This window comes from Pteropus medius, unplaced genomic scaffold (assembly GCF_902729225.1).
Source record: "Pteropus medius unplaced genomic scaffold, Ma_sr-lr_union100, whole genome shotgun sequence".
NCBI lineage: Eukaryota > Metazoa > Chordata > Mammalia > Chiroptera > Pteropodidae > Pteropus > Pteropus medius.
The window spans coordinates 163477-185262 of NW_024354550.1; the positions used below are offsets into that span (position 1 = coordinate 163477).

Here is a 21786-nt window from a genome sequence, read left to right on the forward strand (position 1 = left end):
ATTTGAGTACTGATTTAAACAAACTTGAAACAAAAGACAATTGTGAAATGTGAAAATTGAAAATTTGATGATATTGAGGAATTATTATGATGATGATTTTAAGGTGTGATAATTACATTGCTTTAAAGGAGTCTTTATCCTTTAAAGATTCATATTAAAATATTTATTTTCGATAAGAACAATGATGAGTTAGGTATTTCTCTTGGTCAAATGGTCATTTTCTCAACTCTAAAAAATATTTTAAGCATATTTTCCTCAGTGAATGTTGAATGACCTATATCATTAATAGCTAATTTTTTATGTGTGTGTTTGTATCATAAAAGATCTTGGATTCCAGGGAAAAATGTGTTTCCAATTCATCTTGGAACAATCGTGTTAGCCAGAGAATCTCTGCACAATACAGATCTTATAAACTTGAGAAAAATTTGTCAGAAACAGTAAATGTAGAATCCTCACTGCCTCAAAACCCAGAATTTTCCTTAAATAATAGCAATTCAAAGGGACTGGAAAATCAATCCCTGATCGAACTTACCTGTCTCCCATTTGCATGTAAACTTCCTTTCTTGCAGATTTTCATTGGCCCAATAAGCCCAGTGAATATATCTTTGGTGGGATCCACAGCAGAATAATACATCTTAGATAGACAGACAGGGTCTTTATAAGTGGGTCCAACTTCTTTGGGGATAGTCCATTCATAGGTGAATGTTTCTTTGGGTGCCACATGGGAGGCTGAAGGAGAAGGCACACCTGTGAGAAAGATCACATTGGTGAGGTTAAGTATACTTTCTAATGTAGTGATTTGAGCCACAAGGTAGACTGGGTTTAGTCTAGAATAACCTACTTCTGAGCATTAAAGTGGAATTCTGTTTGAATGGAAGCCTACTTGTGCTCCTGTGTCAGGTCGCTGATGGGCATGATTTCCTTTAAGTCTCTGTCTGAGATTGGTGCTTACTACAGTCTGAATGTTTGTGTCCCCTCACTCTCAGATTCAAATAATTGGAATCCTAATGCCCAATGTGATGGCGTTAGAAGGTGGGGCCTTTGGGAGATGATTAGGTAATGAGGGTGGAGCCCTCCTGAATGGTATTAGTCCCTTAAAAAAGAGACCCTGCAGAGCTCCCTAGCCCCTTTCACCAGGTGGGGATACAAAAAGAAGTCTGAGACCCAGAAGAAGGCCCTCACCCAACCATGCTGGCACCCTGATCTTGGATTTCCAACCTCCAAAACTGTGAAAAATAAATTTCTGTTGTTTACAAGCCATCCAGTCTGTGGTATTTAGTTATAGCAGCCTGAATGGATTTAGTGCCCCTCTATGTGCTCTCACAGCCCCTGAGAATGTTCCTAGCACCTTTCATGTTATATTGCGTGTATCTCTCTTCCAAACAGAACTTAACCTCCCTGAAAGCAAGCATTGACTATATTTCCATCAGTTAGAACAATACCTGGAAATAGGGGGTAATCAATGCGTTTTCTACTGTAGACAACTGAAATGAAAATAGTTTTAGAACTGAAAGGAAACTTACAGATGATCCTGTTCAAATCTCCCAATTTTACATCTGAGGAAACTGAGTCCAGAAAGACTAAATAACTTGACCATGGTCACATTGCAAGTGGTGACAAAGCCACTAGTCTTCACTGGATAGCCTTAAATACAGCCTTAAATACACTGGTCATACCTAAATACATTTATATAATAGAATATTTTTTATCACTAAAATCAGATTTATAAAATGCTTATAATGCTAAGAAAACAAAATGGTTCCAAAATTAGAATATGATTATATACTATGACTTCAACCACATTTAAAATATACATTATATGTACAAAGATGAAAGAGTGGAGGAATCACATAAAATATAATAGTAGTTGTCTATAGAACTATGGGTAATATTTTAGCTATACCTTTTTATATTTTCCAAATATTCTAAAATGAGCATCTACTTATTTTTTCAGAACATTTTCAAATTTAAAAATTACCCAAATAGTACTCTAGAAATGTATAAGTGATATGATCCAAATAAGTTACTACAAGCAGTGGCAATAATGATGCAAAAAAGGCAAGACGAATCAACTGGAAATGACAGAAGAGATTCACTTCCTTCTGGGCATGTTGTCTATGAATTGGGTAGATAAGCAGTTTCCTCAAAAGTCTCTGCCTTCAGTTTTGCAGGACAGTTTTCCTGAGGTAAGTGGCACAGTAGGTTATTAAACACTGCTAACTGGTTACAGAGTACTGTACTCACTTCCACTCTGAGAGCTGTAATGTGAGGAGTAGTATGTGCCCTCGTTGCTCTTATTGACTCTCACCCCAGTGGGCTCAATACTGAGGGGATATGCTGCTTTGTTATGGAAAGTGACTCTGATGGTGTCTCCCACTTCTGCCCAAATGACAGGACCTAGAGACAAAGAGAAAATTATTACCCTCTCTTGGTATATCACATACAGAATACATAAGACAGTTATTTTCTTGGGAGTGTCCTCTGGCAAGAACCACTGTGAGCAACATGCTTATCTGTAGTGAGTAGAAAGCTGGATTGTTAAAAGTCCATTCGTAATTTGACATGGTGACACTAGAAAGAGATAAGGAGGGCTTTTTAATTCAACCTCAGATTCATGAAATTTGTTGTCATTTTTGCCCAAGTCTATTCACAACCTTTATACATCTACGAAAAAACTATTCAGAGTATCTATGCTCTCTTCAACTCAGTCTTCTGTTGCCTAGATGTATGTTATTTATCCCAAGAGTCAGAGGAGGGCTATAAGCCTTGACCACCCAAAAGGGGTAAATTAAATTGTCTTGGATGTGAAGAGTAATACTGTTGTGGATTTTCCATCACCACAATTAATATTATCAGCAAATATAGAATGAAAACATAGACATATAGTACATAATTATTTTAGGTAGTAGTATTTATTTTAAAATACTATTGATTGAGTTTCCTATGTGCTCTTCTGAGGGTTTATGTGAATTAATTCATTTAATCCTTACAACAAACTTATAAGGTAAGGACTATTGTGTTATTGTTCCCATTTTATAGAAAGAGAGCGGGCACAGAAAATTGAGTACTGTCGAAGGTCACACAGCTAATAGGTGAAGAGTGAGGACAGTGTGAATCCACCTACTCTGCTATTCTGCCTGAGTGCCTGAGCAAAACAGGTTTCTGGGTTCTGCCTGAGGGCAGCCTGCAGAAGGCTTGGAGACAAACCCAGCCTTCTCATCAGTAGCCTATAGTTTATTTCTAAGGGAATGTATCTTTAGCTAAGAGCAGAAATAGGAAACACCTTCATTTTCTATTTAAACAACATGACATAAACTCGCAATTCCTCTTACCTCTTAGAAGAGGGGAAAAAAATCATCATTTGAAGTCAGCATGGTGTTTAATGATGAAGGTTTACTACTGGTAACTTACATTTGGATAAGTAATTAGCTGCTGCATTCTACTGATGATTGATCTTTCCATCCCTAGTTTATTCATAGAAGTCACACAGCAGGCCTTGGAATTGTCCGTTCTTTCTGAATAGAAATTCCCCTGGTATGGCCAGGGGAAGAGAGCAGTGGCCACACATACTCTGCAATGGACTCACCCAGAATGCCAAGATGCTCCTCTTCAGGGCCTCTCTCCTTTTGATTTGTGAAGGATGCATCTGTATACTCACGATAAACCAGTTTTTTATAAGAGCCTCCAATTCTTGTACGACCGTGTTCAAAAAATACCTCTGAAGCACTACCGAAAGAAAAAATGTTTGTCAGCTCTAACTGAAAAATAAAAATAAAAAAATAATTTAACACTGGTGCTGAAAGCAGAACAGAAAGCAGGTATTCACATACGATACTATTTGAAGAAAAAAATTCTGACCAATGCTTAGAGATAATTACCCATGACTTACCAAACACTCAGACAGAAGCAGGCAGTCCTAGGCCACCCCATAGAAGGAGTAGAGAATCATGGCATAGAAGTTTCACTTTTTCAAGTGAAGTAAAACAAAATTCAAGAGGGCCCATGACAACCCCTGACAGTTAATAAAGAGTTCTAAAATGGAATCTTTTAACAAATTATGAAATGTTTAAAAATAAACCCTTATTACTACTTATTGTGTATTAGCACCAGCCAGATGCTCAGAGCTTTTATTATCTGAAACTCACGTAACGCATCAAAGTTAGTAATATTCTCCCTATTTTGCAAATGAAGAAATTCAATCTTAGAAAGCCATTTGACTTCACAAAACTACCCCATTTATCTCTTTTTGCATTTGACAAAGGTATTGAACACCTGCTCTTTGCCAAGAACTCTGCCATGTGCTGATGACATAACCATAAGCAAGCTGGACCCATCACTGTCCACAGGAACCTTATATCTGTCAGAGAAGACAGACTATGAATCAATCAATATAATAACACATAATAAGCGCAAGGTGTATGGAGCATCTCTCCTGGAGGTGTGAAAAGATGTGGGAATTAGTATCTAGAAGAGAAGTAGAATTAAAAAAATGAAGTGTGTGGTAGGGAGAATGGGGCAGGTGTTTACAAACAGAAAACAGCCTGAGAGAAGGCTCAAAGGAGAGAACAAGCATGGCATGTTCTATACAGTATGACACCAGGGCAGAGTTGTAGAAAATGAAAGAGGAACAGGAAGACCTAATTAAGGTTTAATTCTGCATCCCAGGGCAGTGGGAATGCTTTGAAAGATTTAATCATTTAGGATTCATGTTTTAGTAGGATCCCTTGAGCTGCTGTCTGGAGAATGCGTTAGAATATGCAAGACTGCTGGAGGGAGACCAGCCAGGAGGCAGCTTCAGAATCTCAATGAGAGGTAGTGATGTCTTGAGAGGTATTGGTAAGATGATAAATGGAAATAGCATGACAGCTTTCAGAGATCTATAGGATATAATGAGGCAGTACTTGAGAGGAGAGAGGAGAGACTGGTGAAGAAGGGAGGGAGTCAAGGATGGTGCTCAGGTTTTGGGTTCAATGGATAGATGGATGGTGGTATTATTCACAGAGAGGAGGAAATTCAGAATTGTGGGGAAAATAATGAGTTCAGGTTTGTACATATTGATTTGGAGGAGCCACATCCAAATGGGGGTGTCCATTCAGTAATTCGAAAGGCAAATCTGCGATTTATAAGAGCCTTCTGGGTGGGAGATGCAGTTTTGGGAGTCATTTCATCTTGGTATCAGTGTAGCCTGAGACTTAAATCTCTGCTTTAAGAGTCATAGACCTGAGTAGAGCCAGACCCAGCTATTGACTTGTATGTTGTTGAGTAAATTACTTAATTTTCTGAAGTAGTTAGATGGCAAACAAAGTTTCTCTGTGGAGGTGATGTTTAAAGAGAGACTTGGAGCAGGGAGATGGCATAGTCTACTGATATTTTTGGAAGATCATAATGGACAGTAGAAAAGGAAGACTGAGGCCAGAAGAATGGCTGGGAGGCTGTACAAGTCATCAGATATATACAAAGAGTAGCTTTCATGCATCAAAGGACATGATCAAGACTATGACAAATGAACCTACAGAATGGGTGAAAATATCAGCAAAGCATATATATATGATAGAAAGAACCTCTATAACTCAACCACAAAAAACAAAGAACTCAATTCAAAAACGAGTGAAAGATTTGAATAAACATTTCTCCAAATGGCCAACAAGCACATGAAAAGATGTTCAACATCACTAATCATCAGAGAAATACAAATCAAAACAATGAGATACCACCCATTAGAATAGATATTACAACAAATAAAATAAAACAAAACAAAATAGAGAAAATTAGTGTTGGCAGGGATGTGGAGAAATTGGAACCCTTTTTTGTTGCTGGCAGTAATATAAAAATAATGCAGCCGCTATGGCAAAAAGTATGGCAGTTCCACAAAAAAATTAAAAATAGAATTACCATACGATTCAGCAATTTCACTTTTAAGTATATATCCAAAAGAATTGAAAGCAGGGACCTAAATAGATACTTGTACTCTGATGTTCATAACAGCATTATTCACAACAGCCAAAAGGTATGAACAACTCAAATGTTCATCAACGGATAGATGAATAAATAAAGTGTAGTATGTGTATAAAATGAAATATTATTTAGCATTAAAGAGTAATGAAATTCTGATACATATGACAATATGAATAAACCTTGTAAACATGCTAAGTGAAATAAGCCACCCAAAAAAGGACAAATATTGTACGATTTCACTTGTATGTGGTGCCTAAATAGGCAAATTCATAAAGACAGAAAGTAGAAGTTAGCAGAGGTTGTGGAATTATTGTATAGTGGGTACAGAGTTTCTATTTGGAATGATGAGAAGTTTCTAGAAATGGATACTGTGGGTGATTGTACAACCCTGTGAACAGTACTTAATGCTGCTGGATTGTACAATGCTTTGTTTCAGAAATAAGAAACAAATGAATTGATCTAATGGTATTCAGTTTGTTTCCTTAGGATTTTGTTAAACATTTGATAACTTTTAAACCTGTCTTTTTTTAAGGACTCAAAAGTCATGGTTCTCAAACTTGGATACATCCCAAAAAACTTAATAAATAGTGAGCAGTCTAGTTACTCAATTTCAGGTACCAATTAAAATTTTAATTTCTGAGTGAACTTCTTATGATTTTTTTTTTTTTTTTTTTTTTTTTTTTAGGGAGAGACATGTTTTTGAAATAACTGGATTTTTTTTTTTTTCTGAATTACCTTTCAGGTGCTGTTAATTTTTCATTGGTGAAGGTGTCAATGCCGGAGGGTGCATAGTTCCAGATGATTTCTTCAGCAGCAATGTAGTAGTGTCTAACGTGTTTCCCACGAATATCATCCTCTGATGAAGGCTTATTACAATTTCGTACCCAGAAAAAAGCCTGCAACCCAGCTGAAAACCACATAGAAAGAGATTTGTTAACAAAGCCAATGTTTTTCTCTCCTGTTGTTTTGTAAATACTGCTGGTGAAATGACAGATGGAAGTTGAAGAAATAGACAGTTTGAAACAATATTGTAAACTAGAGCAAACAATTATAAATTACTGATGGAAAATTCAAGCGGGTTTTTAAACTCTCTATACAACATAGAGAAGAGATATTAATCTGTAGTGCTTTTAAAAATATAGTACCAGTTTCTGTGGGCTTTCACATGAAAGGTCTTTTGATGAGAAAAAAAAGACATATTAATAGGTAAGCAAAGAAGAGAGATTTTGCCATATATTAAAAACTAGTGTGGGGTTGAGGAGGAGGAATAGAATGAGCATCTATAATTATTGTTCTTTCACACAAAATGATTGTGTGCCTGTTATACTAGGCCTTCTGTGGCCAAGGTTACATTTGGTAGATGAGATTACGTTTGAAGGTCAAAGTAACATATGCAAAGATCTAGATTAAACCAAATTTCTTCCAGAAACCAATATAACAAATTAATATTTTTCAAAACCTAGGAATGTCTTATCACATTATATGAATGAGATGGAGAAGAGATTTATCAATTTAAACCAAGGAATAGCTGGACTCTAAAAATAGGCCAATTTTCAGCACAATATACAAATGTTATAGTGTTTACAATATTGTGTATTTTACAAAACTGAGAATCTATATGTTCTATTATACTTTTAAGGCCAATTGTTTTTTTCCAAAATTAATATATTTTCAGATTTCATTACTTTATAAATGGTCTAGTCTTTTAGTCTTTTTTTTAATTACATCATGATGTAATAAAAAATCAGCATAAGAATAAGTTTCAGTTACCAGTTCAAAGCTCATATCATTCCACAGATATTTAGCCTTTACATTTTGATTCCCAATAATCACCCCATTTATAGTATAACTGACAAACAACTCTTTTTTTTACTAATTTCAGGTAAAGATATCCTACCTTTCAGATGGTTTAGATTCTGACAGCTAAGCATCCATTCTCCAGGGTTCTGGGCCACCATAAAAGCATCAAAAAGGGTAGCAGGAAAGAGATTGATTGTATCAATACGGTAGTTCTTGTTAGTCAATGTTTGGCCATGGAAGTAAGCTGCGTGCACATCAATTTCATTACCCATACCAAAAATATACCATTTCACTCTGTCCTCTGCACACATGGAGAGTCCTGGGAGACTTCCAAAAGCATAACCATTCACGGCTGTAAGTCAAGAGTAGAGATTATGACTAATAAACATTGGTTCTTGGGATAGCTACTTCTACAGAAATAGGATCAATTTGGGATGAAAAATACCTGGCGCATATGCTGCTATTCATCTGTATCTCATACCCACCTCAGACATTACTAATCAATCACAGCACTCTTTAATTTTGGAGCTATATTTAGCCTCAGGACTTTTGTCAACACAATATTAGCAGATGAACACAATACTGAAGATGAAACCTATCTGTTCTTTTTGTGATACACCATACACATTGGTCTGTATGTGTGTGTATTTGTAAATATAAATCTGTGCATGTGTATAAAACACACATATATAATGAATAGAAAAAGACAAAAGGTTATTTAGTAATTCGTTGTTAATTATGGTAGTATGGATAATTTCAATATTTTCTTTTTGCTTATCAGAATTTTTTTAATTTTCTACAGTGAATATGAATTGCTTTTGTAATTTAAAAAAAGGCAATTAAAAAAAAAAAGATTGGAAGATAAAATTAGAGGAGATATGGAGAAAAGAAGAAATGCAGGGGAAGAACAATAGGGACCAGAGACCAGAGCTACAAAGACCTAAAAGTTCAAAAGCAGGTGGCTTGAGACCCTTCGAAGATATTTAAGGTCTCTGCTCAAACTCAGTGGTCCTAGTCATAAGGTGGAAATTGGTTCTGAGAAGCGCTGTGTAAGCACCAGAGGCAACCAAGGTACTGTTAGGTAGTTAAGTAGTCATGAATGTCAGGAACAAAGGCCCAGCTCTGTAACCATAGAAAACTCCCTTAAGGACCTCCCAGAAACACTCATTTTATGATTATGAATTACATCTACATCCTAAGGCACAAAGGCTGTAAAAGCTGCTAGCTTAAACCAGTCACAAATGTGTGTGCAGAAAGTACTACCCTAACCTCTTGTAACCTCAGCCTCATTGTACTATCATGTACTATCATTGTACATATGCCTGGAAGTTCATGAATCTAATTATTGCATACTGAATTCTAAGTAAGCGCATGTGTACTGAGCAAAAGGTTATATAGCAGCCAACCGTCTGTCAAGGTGACCTCACATGATGATCATCTAGTACCACCCTTCTAAGGTCCCATCACAGCCCAAATATAAACAAACCTTCCCACTTCTGCTCTATTACAGCTCTTCACTGAAACTCACCCCTCCTTTGGAGCATACTCTATCTTTTGTTTTTCACCTCCCAAATTCCACAGGGCTGCCACCTTTCTTGGCATAGCCTGTCTTCTTCTGAAAATGTACTTTCAATAAATCTTATTTTTCCTAAATCTTGCTGACCTGTAATTCTTTACTGAGTCAGCAGAAAAGAAACAAGGACCCCCTCCATGCCGCTGGAGTGACACCAGATTTCACATCACTCCCTGCAGTAACAGTACCAAACCAGAACTATCCACATTGGAATTTTGAGTAACTTTTTCTAACATCAATTTTTGTTGATATATGAAAGAGTCAGGATTAAAGTCTAACATCTATTTTTGATGATATATAACAGAGGCAGGATTAAAGTATGAAAAGAGGATCTTCCAGCCTGAATAAGCAAAAGTTGGGGAAAAAGTCTGTACTTTCTTAATAAGTTTAGTTTTCTGCTTTGATAACACAGTTATTTTTGTATCCTCAGTTCCTTAGTAAAGGTTATTTTGAAGAAGTAAAACACAAGCAAACAAAAATCTATAGTTATCAATCTAGCTAGTGTTACTGGATTTAATTTCTTATGGATTTAAGTGATAGAAACTCTTACTAAGTTCATTATTTGATCTCTGAGAATTAAGGAGAAGCCTAGGCAGTAAAGAAAGCATTTCTAGAAAAAAATAAAATGAACTACAATAGAGTAAAAAATAATTCAAAATGCAGAGGGATAATGTATATCCAAAAGAAATACCTTTTAGAACTATTTTCCTAAATACAGCTTGATGTTTTACGATATAAACATAATTCTAAGCATGTAGTTTAATAATTTTAGGTTGCCTCAAATACTTTTTATAATAAGTTTGGAGGATAAATAAATATAAAAATATACAAATATATCGAACCATAACTGATGATGTTTTATCCTTATTAGTTAGGGAGCAATTTGGTGAATCGGGCTTAGAGTTTTAATCTGACTTGTTTAACTAAATATGAAGTTGTATGTCCAATATGCTTTGTTATCAGAGCCACAGATTATAAACTACTTATTCATATGATGGAATAAACCTAGCAGAATTAAGGGACCAAGAAAAATAAGATAAAGTTAATATGTCTTCGATAATCTTACAATACATCTTGTTACTCTCCTGAAAGTCTTCGTCATCTTTATCAGCTTTCTCTGGTTCAGAGCAGTAGGTTTTAATGTTGTCATCTAGGTACCAGCTGAAATTTTCATCCACCACAGAAAACATCACCACAAATTCTTGGTCAATATTTTTTTCTTTTTCTTCCTCCAGGGAACCTGAAATGAAAAGTACTATTTTAGTTGAACTTAATCTTTAGTAGAACTTAATAATTTTAACATATTATTTATAGTTTTAAAAAATTTTAGTATTTATTGTCCTAATAAACCACAAATCTGGACTAGTCACTCCTGTTTTACAGATGTAGTAATCCTTAGGAGTTCTATGTTCAGTATTCTGGGTGTGGCAGACACTCATATATTTGGATATTCACTGACCACATAACTATTAAATACTTTTTGGCAAATGAGAAGGTTGGAATTCAAAGTTGTGTATACATCTTTTGGTGCATATACCACAATCTGAGACAACAAGTCTTTGCAGGTAACTAATGATTGTTCAAGTAAGAATTAGATTTCAAGCTCTTGAGCGATGTTGTCTTTTTCATGATGGAAAGTGATGCTATAATATTATATTTACCAACACAAAACAGATAACCACAGATATATCACAATGGACCACCACAAGGAAATCACAATTGGTAAAGTCATATACTTTATCTCACTCTTTAACACCACTGTAAAATATGATACAGTAAACCTGTCCTCAAAGAGAGCATATTTCTTGCAGCTTCCTGCCCTGCTCTTTCCTTCATTTTTTTTCTAGATTCATTACTTCTCTACCTTATCTACTCAATCACAACAGAGGCACCATAATAACAAAAAAAAAAAAAAAAAAAACCACAAAAAGAAACAAAAAAAACTGCCCTGTCTTTTGTCTTTCAATCATAAATTGGGAGTAATGTACCTTTTTTACAGAATATTAAAGGTCCAATGAGTCCTGAGGCAATATCTCTTGGAGCATCAATGTGGGAGTGGTAAATCCTGGTCACACAATTGCCATCTTCTTCACCAGGACTTTGTTCTTGGCTGGCATGCAATACATATGTATACTGATCACCTGGATATACTTTATCATCTGCTTTATGAAAATCTGTGGTGTTATCAGGGTAGATGGCCCCTAGGAATCAACATGCAATGAAATTGCAATTGAATGTGTTTAAAAAATAAATGTTTATTAATTAATTCAGTAAATATTTATTCAACATCTAGTATGTGCCCCTTTGAGGATACAGTGATATACTATTTGAACACAGAGGAATGAGCGGTTAATTGCTAGAGGATCTGGAATCTTCACAGAAAATTTTGTCATTATTTTTCATACTTGACTGAGTCTTCAGGGGGCATTAATAGATATGTCAGGAGCATAGTAACTTTGGGCTTGTAATTTAAAGAACCATTTTTGCCCTGAGATCATGGTATGGAAATGTGAACAAAATGGTTCTCCTCTCCTATAATTTGAAACTTTTTATATAATATCAGATTTTTGCCTGTGAAGTAAGCATGGAATTTTTTATCTTTTACTTTTAATTTTGTGAATTTGCAAACATATGCAAATTTGAGAGAATAATGTGATGAACCTCCATGTACCCATCAACCCAACTTTACCAATGACTAACTCAAGACTAATTTTGCTTCGTCTATACCCTACCCACTTTTATCTCCATCACCATCTAATTATTTTAAAGCAAATCCCAGGTATTATGTCATTTGGTTTATAAATACTCAAGTATGTATCTCTAAAAGGTAAGAACTATTTTTTTTCTTTTAACATAGCTACAATGCAATTATCATACCTTAAAAATGACTAATATCCTAATGTGCCATGAAATTTTAAAAAAAGAAATAAGATGGTAGTCAACCTCTATGCTATTACATAATTGTTGGGTTCAGAAAAAAGAAACAAAAATATGTGGTTAAAACATTCACCTTTTAAAACGAAAACTCTTTAAAAAAGAAGACAATTAATTAGACTAATTTAAACTTAATTTTCAGACTTGCTCCTTATAATTTTAATGAACTGTATAATGCCCAGTATTTTTGCTTATGATAATAGCTGACATTCATTGAGATATGACTATATACTATCATTGTCCCTATTTTATATATGAGGGAACTAAAGCACAGAGAATTTAAGGAACTTGCCCAGAGTCATTCAGACAGTAAAAGGCAAAATTGTACTGGAAATTTGTTCTATTAATTTTGGAGCCCTTGCACTTAACTACAACAAAACATGGACTCTTTTCATCATCATTATCATCATCAAGTACTAAGAATGAGATAACAGTCACTAAAACTAATCTTTTTTCTTCCTGTACCATCTTTAAGGCTTCTAGGTCCTACATTCAAATGACCTTTTTATTAATTGTGTCTCAGAGGTGATGAGTCATCCACTCACGTGTACCATTTGATTGATGTATATGAGAGTACCCATGCTACCTTAGCTGGGATAGTTTATCCAAAGTTAAGATGAAAGGTGACAATGGCCACAATATGTTTACATGCAGGAACCTCAAAGATAAGACAACCCTGTCTTGAGTCCTGTTTCTTTCTTCTGAATTTTTGCCTCTTCTAGACCTGTGCACACACTATTTATTTTTCTAATTCTGACTATTTGGCTGGAAAGAAGTTGGGCACTGAGAAGAAAGTCCCAGCTCTCACTGCCTGTCACTATATGTGTCCACCCAGAAATCCTATCACAGTCACACTTCACACAAACAAGTGCAACCAAGAAAAACACAGCGTTATTAAGATGAAACAGAATACTTATTTATAAAATAGTTTAGAGCTGAACAGCATAGGTCTTATCTGAGAATGGAGTCCATTATCTTAGAACTTAAAAAGGGCTCCTATTGAAAAGAGGAAATTACAGCTAGAGTAGGAGCTGAACTTACCCTCATTTTCCTTATAGTAAGTTATCCCATGTGAATGAAAAGTGTAGGGCCTAGAGGCAAAGTTTTTTAAATGTACATAAATTTTATCTCCAGTTTCTGCTTTGATAATAGGTCCTAAAAACCCCAGCCAGACAGGTTTTTCTACAGTGGTCTCAAAGGTGTCATCTGTATACTGAAGATAAAGGGCCTTCTTATATAATCTTCCAATTCTATTGGGACCATTTTGAAGATAGATATTGGAATGTTCCCTGAAAAGAAAAAAAAAAGACAACTCTATCAGAAGCCATCATTTCTGGGGATAACATTATAATTAAAGAGAAATTAATGACCATATCACATTAAATGTTTGTTTCTTGTTGTAGGGATGCCTCCAAAAAATAAAGAGGAGAGCTTGCACTTAGCCCTGTTAATTTGATTATGTAAGGTGTCTCACATCATGTATGTGGCAGAGAGCCATCTGTAAAGGTACTATAAAAATACTTACAGGAGTATTTTCTACAAGATTTTTATATTAAAACATGAGATACTGAGGAATAGAAGAATAGAATATAAAATTAAAGTGAAATATTAAGATAAAGCAGTTGAAACTTAACACATTTCTCACCTATGGTGTACCTCTTTCAGCTACTGGGAAATTTGAGTTTATAAGCAATCAATCTGGATATTTGAGACATAAAAGTGTGTGTGTATGTGTGTGTGTGTTTTCCTAAATAAAGTCAAATTAAGGATGCTAAACTAATTTTATCATTTTTAGTAGCACTAAATCAAGGTTGGAATTGATGCATGCAATGTGTGTGGGTTTTTAAATTACCTTGGGGTTCAAATTACCCTTGTGGTTTTTTAATCTCTTGCTGCCAAGAATACTGAACATTGAATGTTTATATTCTGATTAGTAGCTGATTAAAAGTTGCTTAAACTTCCCTTAAAATATCAGCAAAGTAAACAGTAGCCAGGAAAAAAAAAATAAAGGAAAAGAAAGAAAGTGAGCTTGGTATTCAAACATTTGCAGATTCTTTGTTATTGTCCTTAACAGAAGCCTGGACAGCTTAGTGGGATCTGTGGGTGATGCCATCTAGTGGTTTTGGAGAACCCCCTTAAAATGTGTACTTTGACAAGCCCCTTCACAACCAAGCAACTGAGTTCTCCTCCACTAGAATAAAAAATGCTAACACTCAGGCTGATGATCTAGGGGTGTGTGTGTGTGTGTGTGTGTGTGTGTGTGTGTGTGTGTGTGTGTTGCTTACTTTCGTCTCATTGAGGTTTAATGCCTTACCATTCATTTGTCACTCAACTCCCGTGGGGCCCAATAATCTGATGAAGAAATAAACATCATCTTGTTTCCTCAGCTGTAAGCTCTTCGGAAAGAGTGAGAAATATTTTTCCTTCCTTTTTTCAGGACAAGAGTAGGGCTTGTCTGAGAGCTCTGGACTTCCTTTGCTGCAGTTTAGACCTACCTTTTAAAAAACTAGGGCTCTAGCTTACACTTTAAGTTTTAACGTGCATGGGAATCTACTGAGGATCACGATAAAATGCAAGTTACTGGGCCCCAGCCCCACTGGTTATGAGTCTGTGTGTCTGGAGTGGGGTATGGATATTTTAATTTACTAAGAACCCCCACTCCCCTCTAATGCTGTACTGGGCTCCTGGGCAGCCTGCGTAGGGGAGGCTTGGAGGTGAAGGGGAAGAGAGCTGCCCAGTCCCAAAGGCTGTGAGATTCCTGGAGACCGTAAGACAGAAAGGTGGCAGGGTCTGTTTCTAGACCATAGCTGGTAGTGGTCAGGCTTCTGCTGGTGTAGTTGCATTGGGGCATCAGATTAAGCCTGCATGCTAGAGCCAAGGGACATAGCCATTTGGCATCAGTCCTGGAGGCTGAGTTTGGACAGCAGGAGCAGTGTTGAAAATAGCAGAGTCATCGTGCTCTGGATAGAGCAGGGGGCTTCAACAATGAGCATTTCATAGTTTTTACCATATACCAAATACCCCAGTTTTCCTGGATTGTGTAAACCACAGGATTCTCAAATTGTTCATTTAAAAATGAATGAGATGGGGTTCCCTTCCCCCATCCTGATGGGAGGAAGGCCAAGCAGGAAGTTAGAAAAATAAAGAAGTGACATCTTTTGTACCTAGTATGAGGTGGCAAATCCATGCTTATGCCTTTCTTTCTATTTGTTTTCATTTTCTAATTGTTGCAGTTTCCATTTCATTAGAACAAAACAGAAAAAAAAAATTCAGGAAGGCTCAGAGACTTCAAGGACATGAAAATACATGAAAAAACAGCAGGACAGTGGTGTGAATTCTTTCCCCAAAACTGCAGCTTTAATATGGACGAGAGCAATATTAATGAACAGATGTTTTAACAACAGCAAAATTCTGAGGCACTGAAGATCACTGAGATAAAAGTCTGATTCATTTACTTCACTGATGAAAGGTCAGCAAGAGGACAGTTTCAGTCAGGCACACAGTTGCAGCTGCAGAGCTTAAAGTGCAAAGGTGAAGCCCTCCCTGGTTCCATCAGAAGAAAACCTGAATCAGTCAATCTCACAAGACCCGTCTGAACCCCAGGGTAAATTTTTTCCAGTATCTGTACACACTCCTACTGCTGGCAGATCAGTCCCCATTATATGTAGAGATTCAGATTCTAATCTCTGTTGTACCATGCTCTGTTGATACACATCTTACATAAAGCCAAAGTTTAAAAATAGCTCCCATATTCTTAAGGCTTCATTTGAATACAGGGTGTATTTATATTTTTTGAATGTGACTCTGAAGCACTTAGCACTACTTCATATCTTATTTCAATAGTAGCAGGCTTTGTCAAAATACTTTCATTGTATTGAAATTCTCCTGTATTAATCATATTCTAAAATAGGAGGAGCATTACCTAAGCTTCAGGATTTATTTTTTTGTATACAATAATTTTGGGCAAGTAAAAATTACTTTTAAAATAGTTGATCTGAAGTTATAATATATTCAGGGTTTTTAACATTTGGAATTCCTTTTATATACATAACAGCATATAAAATATATTTTGCATCTTGTCTTTTTTGGTGAAACAAAATTAAGTCTTAACCAAATTAAGAAATATTTTACATCATGTGATACTTTGGGGGAAGTCTATTTGCTTATGTTCTGTCTCCAAAGGAACATCAAAGGCTCATTAGGGGATGTCTATTTAACTTCAAGAGCACAGCTTGGGGACAAAGGGTCAGTTACTGGAAGCTCGTAGGAAATTTGCCAGTCAGATATTCTGTCAAAAGAATATATTATAGTTGTTCTTTGAACCAAATAATTCATATTAATTGTAGTTCTTCCTGTTGACAATTCTGACATGCTTTTTTTCTGCTTATTAGAGTAGATCTGTCCCCTTCACATCTTTTCTTTTTAGTACTCAGTTCCTGTAGCCAACTCCTATAATTTCTGGTAGATTCAGACCCAAAAGCAAGTTTTTAATTGTAGGGGAATTAAAAAAAAATTATACTGCCTTAGTAACATAATAATAATGTTACCCCATTCCATAAATCCAGAATGTACTCAGTTTATGTTTAGACATGGTTACTAAAATGTGGGTAATATATGAGAAAAGTTTGTGGATTCTTAGTTTCATTAACTGAGACATAATATATTAGTTTTCCATTGCTGCATAACAAATTATCACATAGCATCTTAAAATAACATCCATTTATTATTTCACAGTTCTGTGGGTCAGAAGTCTGGCACAACATGACTGAGTTCTCTGTTCAGGCTATCACAAGATGATGGTTGGGCTGGGTGCTTTTCTGGGCTCTCTGTGGAAAAATCCACTGCCAGGCTCATCCTTGTTGTTGGCAGAATTCAGTTCATCATGTTTGTAGGACTGAAATTCCTGTTTCCTTGCTGGCTGTCAGTCAAGGACCTCTCTCCCATTTCCTTAAAGCCACCCGTAAGTCTTCTCAAGTGTCTCCTTCCATCTTCAAGTCAGCAACAGTTTGTTGAATCCTCCTCAAATCTCTTTGAATCTCTCTGACTTCTTCTTTCACTAGAAATTTTTCTGCTTTAGATTAGGCCCACCTAGATCATCTTCCTATTTTACAGTCAATTGTGCCATTGAATATAATGCAAACCATGAGAGTAATATCATATTCTGGAGATTTAGGATAGGACATCTTTGAAGGTCATTTTAAAAATTCTTCCTACTACACATAGGAGCCAAAAGGAAAACTGTCAAAAATTAACTGCTAGGCAAAGACTCAACTTAGGTTTACATAGCACAAGCAAGTAGATTATAAGCCTGGCTTCACTAGCACAGCATGAATAGAGTATCTAGTTGTCAGTCTTCTTTTGGATCTGTTCTCAGAGAAAGTAGCAACTGTGATAATAAATCATAGATCTTGAAAAGTATGAAATGTTATAGCTGCCTTATGAGCTCCTTCACACAGGCATCCTGTATGAAGTGTTTGAATCGTACTAGCTGGTACTTGCTATTTTTATTTGGCAATCTTGGAGTACAAGTCATCATAACTGACTTTTCCATATTATTTTAGTTATAATTGTACCTCTTTAAGAATCATATAAATATTTAAGAGCATTTTCAAAGGGGTAAAATGAATGCCTTCAGTGCAAATTTTTTATTTAAAAAGATTTTGTTTGCTTAAACAGGGGACACTGAAAAAAATTTTCAACATTTTTTCTGATAATAATAGTAAATGTTAAATTAACATTTGCTGAATACTTTTGGTATTCTGATCACTCCATATCATAATTATAATACTTATCATTATATCATATGGTGAAATATTCTTAGTTTGTTTTTTATTCCTTTGGCCAAAATTTGAGCTGCCATTTCTTCTTGGTCATTGGTTCTGCTTATAATGACATCTTCACTATACCATTTATGATTCAGTTCTCAAAACTATGATGGGCTGAAAAACTAGGTAACAAAGTAAGAACTGTATGTTAAATAAGAGTCATCAAGTGTGAGCAAGAGCCTACAAAGCCAGTGTAAAAGTGTTTTGTTAATGGCTATTCTTGTGCTTAAAGAATTTTTAACTTACTTCTAGCTTCCTATATATAAGTCACCAGGAAAAAAATCAACCTGAAGATAACAAGAGTATTATTTGTTGCTATTATATAGCCAATAAATGCCATAAATAATTAATGCCTATTATAGACCCAGAACACACTGCTGTGTTTGCTAATTATTTCTTATGTGTATGTCTCTTATTATTATTTAAATACAAATAGTTTAAGAAAAGAAAATTATACTTTATAAAATCTTTATTTTTTGATTTATTGAAGTGACAGATAAGGCACTCACTTTAGTAAATGGCAGTACTAAATATAAGAAAATTACTTTCCATCTCATCCTATTAGAAATAAATATTATTGCTATTAATGCAGGAGGAGTAAATTATTTCTAGTAAAAAAAATCTATACATTGTTCTCTTTTAATACCTGCTAATGTTTTTAGTTTCACTAAATCTATTTAAACTGACTTCTTTTATTTAATTCTATTGTCTGATTTATTCTAGTGTGAATCTGTCCACATCAGGAGAAAGTGGAAAATTTTTACAACACAGCCTATAATTTCTTCTAGATTCCTAAATGCCTTTATTCATTCATTTTAATTTATTCACAAATATTTATTTAGTGTCTCCTATGTTCTAGGTATCAGTGACCAAGCAGTAAATGTAACAGATGGAGTTCCTGTTATATGCATATTTTCTTCTTCATAGTCTCATATCTTCAAGGTAAACATTAGTTTAAACCTAATCCTCTGCTTAATACCTATCTTGCACACTTCCAACCTTGTTTCTCAGCCTATCTATCTCCACTCCTTTTTAGCATTCGAAAAACTAGTACCAATTATATCTGGTGATAATTCCATCATCCTTTGCTGACTGGGTTACTGTTATGATCTAAATATATGTCTTCCCCCAAATTCAGATATTGAAATCCTAACCTCTAATGTGATGATATTAGGAGATAGGGACTTTGGGTGGTGCTTGGGTAATAGGAAGGAGCCTTCATGAATGGGATTTAAGTACCTTATAAAAGAGGATCCAGATAGATCCTTAGCTTTTTTTACCATGTGCGGACACAGTGAAAAGGCTATGAACCAGAAAGAGGGCTTTCACTAGAACATGACCATGCTTGCACCTTGATCTTGGACTCCTCTGCTTCTAGAACTATGAGAAATAAATTTCTATTGTTGATAAGCTACTGGGTCTGTGGCATTTTGTTATAGCAGCCTTAACTGACTAAGACAGCTTGACATGCTGGTAATCAGAGACAAAGAGGGGAGAAAAAAAGTTGCTAACTAAACTCATCCGTTTAGAATAGTATTGGCAAAATGGCTGAAGTTCTAGTCAATATTCACTGTTTAGATGTAGAAAAAAAAAATCACAAGCAGAGTGAGCAGTTCCATCTAGAGTTTGCATGATGGTAGGCTGTTATTGAAGCCACGGAGATTATCAAACCAATGCTGCATAACCTCCCTAGCACTCCCTAACACAGAAATGACACAAGAGTATTATAAAACAAAGGAATTATTTTCCCGCCCCACACCAAAAAATTCTTAGCAAATTCTCTCTCTCTTCTATTCTCTAATCTCTAGAATTTGAGACTTCTTTATTAAAGCATGCTCGGGGCAATGTCTTGTATTGAGTTTATGCCTAATAAAGCTGATTTGATTTTTGATCATGAATAATGGCAGAAGGTTGATGGCGAGGGAGCATGGAGTAGGACTTTTTTTTAATGTGTCTGGTTTCCCTATAAAAATATATAAAAATACTGAATCTATACAAAAGAATGATTTTGATGAAGCCATGAAAATATGTCATACTCCTAAGAAGAGAATACTAGCTTAAAACAAGGTTATAAAAAAAATAATTACAAGATGTATTGGTTTTGTTTACAATTGGTTATTTTTAAGTCAGAAAATTTTCTTACTGTATATCATTAAATTAATAACTTAATTATGTAGTATTATAATCTGTGCATTTACTTTTACTGTAAAAAATTTCAAACATACATGAAATTAATAAGAATAGTATATACCCATCAACAGTCAACAATTATAATATTTGGCATACTTGTTTAGCTATTTTCAGAGATATAGTCTTAGCAGCTGATGGTCATTGGGCTCATTTGTGCTTTATCACCATTAAAATACATTTTTAAATGTAGTGAACATTGCCTTTGAATGCTAAATTTCACTTAGGTAGTAAATGTTTATTAACATTATTAAAAGTGAGGACCTCAGTATAGGTAAACTTCCATTACAAAAAACTTCAAGGAGAACTATACTTTTGTTTTCCTGTATAGTGACTATTGCTTGAAATAAGGGGCTTTCGATTGAAACATGAAAACATTGAACTTGCATAGAGTTTTTTGAGGGCCATCATAATAGATATCTGACATTTAGTAAAGGTACATGTATGATGTGCCAAGCACTATAATAGGAGCTTTACAAGAACCCATTCTTCAAACAACCTTATTAGATATTCTTATTATCTTCTACAGATTAGGATGCTGAGGCTGAGAGACATGAACTCAATTAAGTGTCCAGAGCCATCCAACAAGTATTAGGCATAGTCCTATTTGTTTAAATTATATTTAATTTCTATAAATGATGTTTTAAATTATTAAAGAATTTTATCCTTACCACTAATAATCAATAAATGGTACATAATAAGCATAACATTTTATACAGTCATTATTTAAATTTAAAAATATCTGCATAAACAGACAAAAGTACTAAAATAACAACCAGACGACGTAATAAGTAGCCCACACAGTTCCCCAGGACCAAGGGCATAGGAGCAGAGCAGCCTCTCAAAATAAAAAGAAGAACTCGGGAATTTAGAGATTTATTAAAGAGTCTTGAGTTTTAAGTCCACATTTTGCAGTTTCTGTATACAAAAAATGAAAGAAATATTTCATTCAACTAGCTTTATTTTTAAGATGATAATTCATAAATTTGTTCTATAAACAAAAAAAAAATAGTGACTTACGTGTCAACTGAAATAAGTTTCTTTTCCCCATTGTCAGAAGCATAGTTCCAAGTTGTTTCAATAATTCCAATATAATAATGCTTATCTTTTGCCCAGGCTGTAATATTATATAAAAACAGAAAAGTACCCAGTAACAAAATCTTCATTTTTTTTTTCTTGTTGGAGCCGAGAAGTGATGAACTGAAATCAGAAGCAGGCAATTTCAAAAATAAGGCTTTCTTCCTTTATTTGCTTGATTGACACAACTTACTGTTGCATAAGAGTAAATTGTTTCGTTAAAGTAAATAACATTTTCCACTTCAGTTCAGTTCCCGTAAACCCAGGAAAAAAAATGGTTTTCCGTTGCCAAGCTTCCCTGATTACAAATAAAAAGTCAGCAGTTATTGCTGGAGGGATTAGAGTATAAGTAACTCTGTGCCTCTTCCGTTCATTTTGTAAATTCCAGTAAAGCAGAGATCATCTCTAAATGCTTCTTTTTGTTCCTCCGACAAT

The 21786-nt window shown here is 35.0% G+C and overlaps 1 protein-coding gene across 6 annotated transcripts in view; it reads right to left on the reverse strand.

The window, feature by feature from the left end:
• Positions 1 to 21578, reverse strand: part of CP (ceruloplasmin) — a 58359-nt gene extending 36781 nt beyond the window's left edge. For all 6 annotated transcript variants that reach the window (XR_005651214.1, XM_039855141.1, XM_039855138.1 and 3 more), the window contains exons 1-9: positions 21295 to 21578; positions 13304 to 13551; positions 11317 to 11529; positions 10395 to 10568; positions 7853 to 8107; positions 6691 to 6862; positions 3587 to 3726; positions 2245 to 2397; positions 533 to 747 (exon numbers count right to left, since the gene is read on the reverse strand). Coding sequence is in view for 5 of the 6 variants with exons in the window: in XM_039855141.1 (XP_039711075.1) it covers positions 533 to 747; positions 2245 to 2397; positions 3587 to 3726; positions 6691 to 6862; positions 7853 to 8107; positions 10395 to 10568; positions 11317 to 11529; positions 13304 to 13551; positions 21295 to 21440 (1716 nt within the window). In the remaining variant the exon portion in view is untranslated. The remainder of the gene's footprint in view (positions 1 to 532; positions 748 to 2244; positions 2398 to 3586; positions 3727 to 6690; positions 6863 to 7852; positions 8108 to 10394; positions 10569 to 11316; positions 11530 to 13303; positions 13552 to 21294) is intronic.
• Positions 21579 to 21786: the final 208 nt, after the last annotated feature.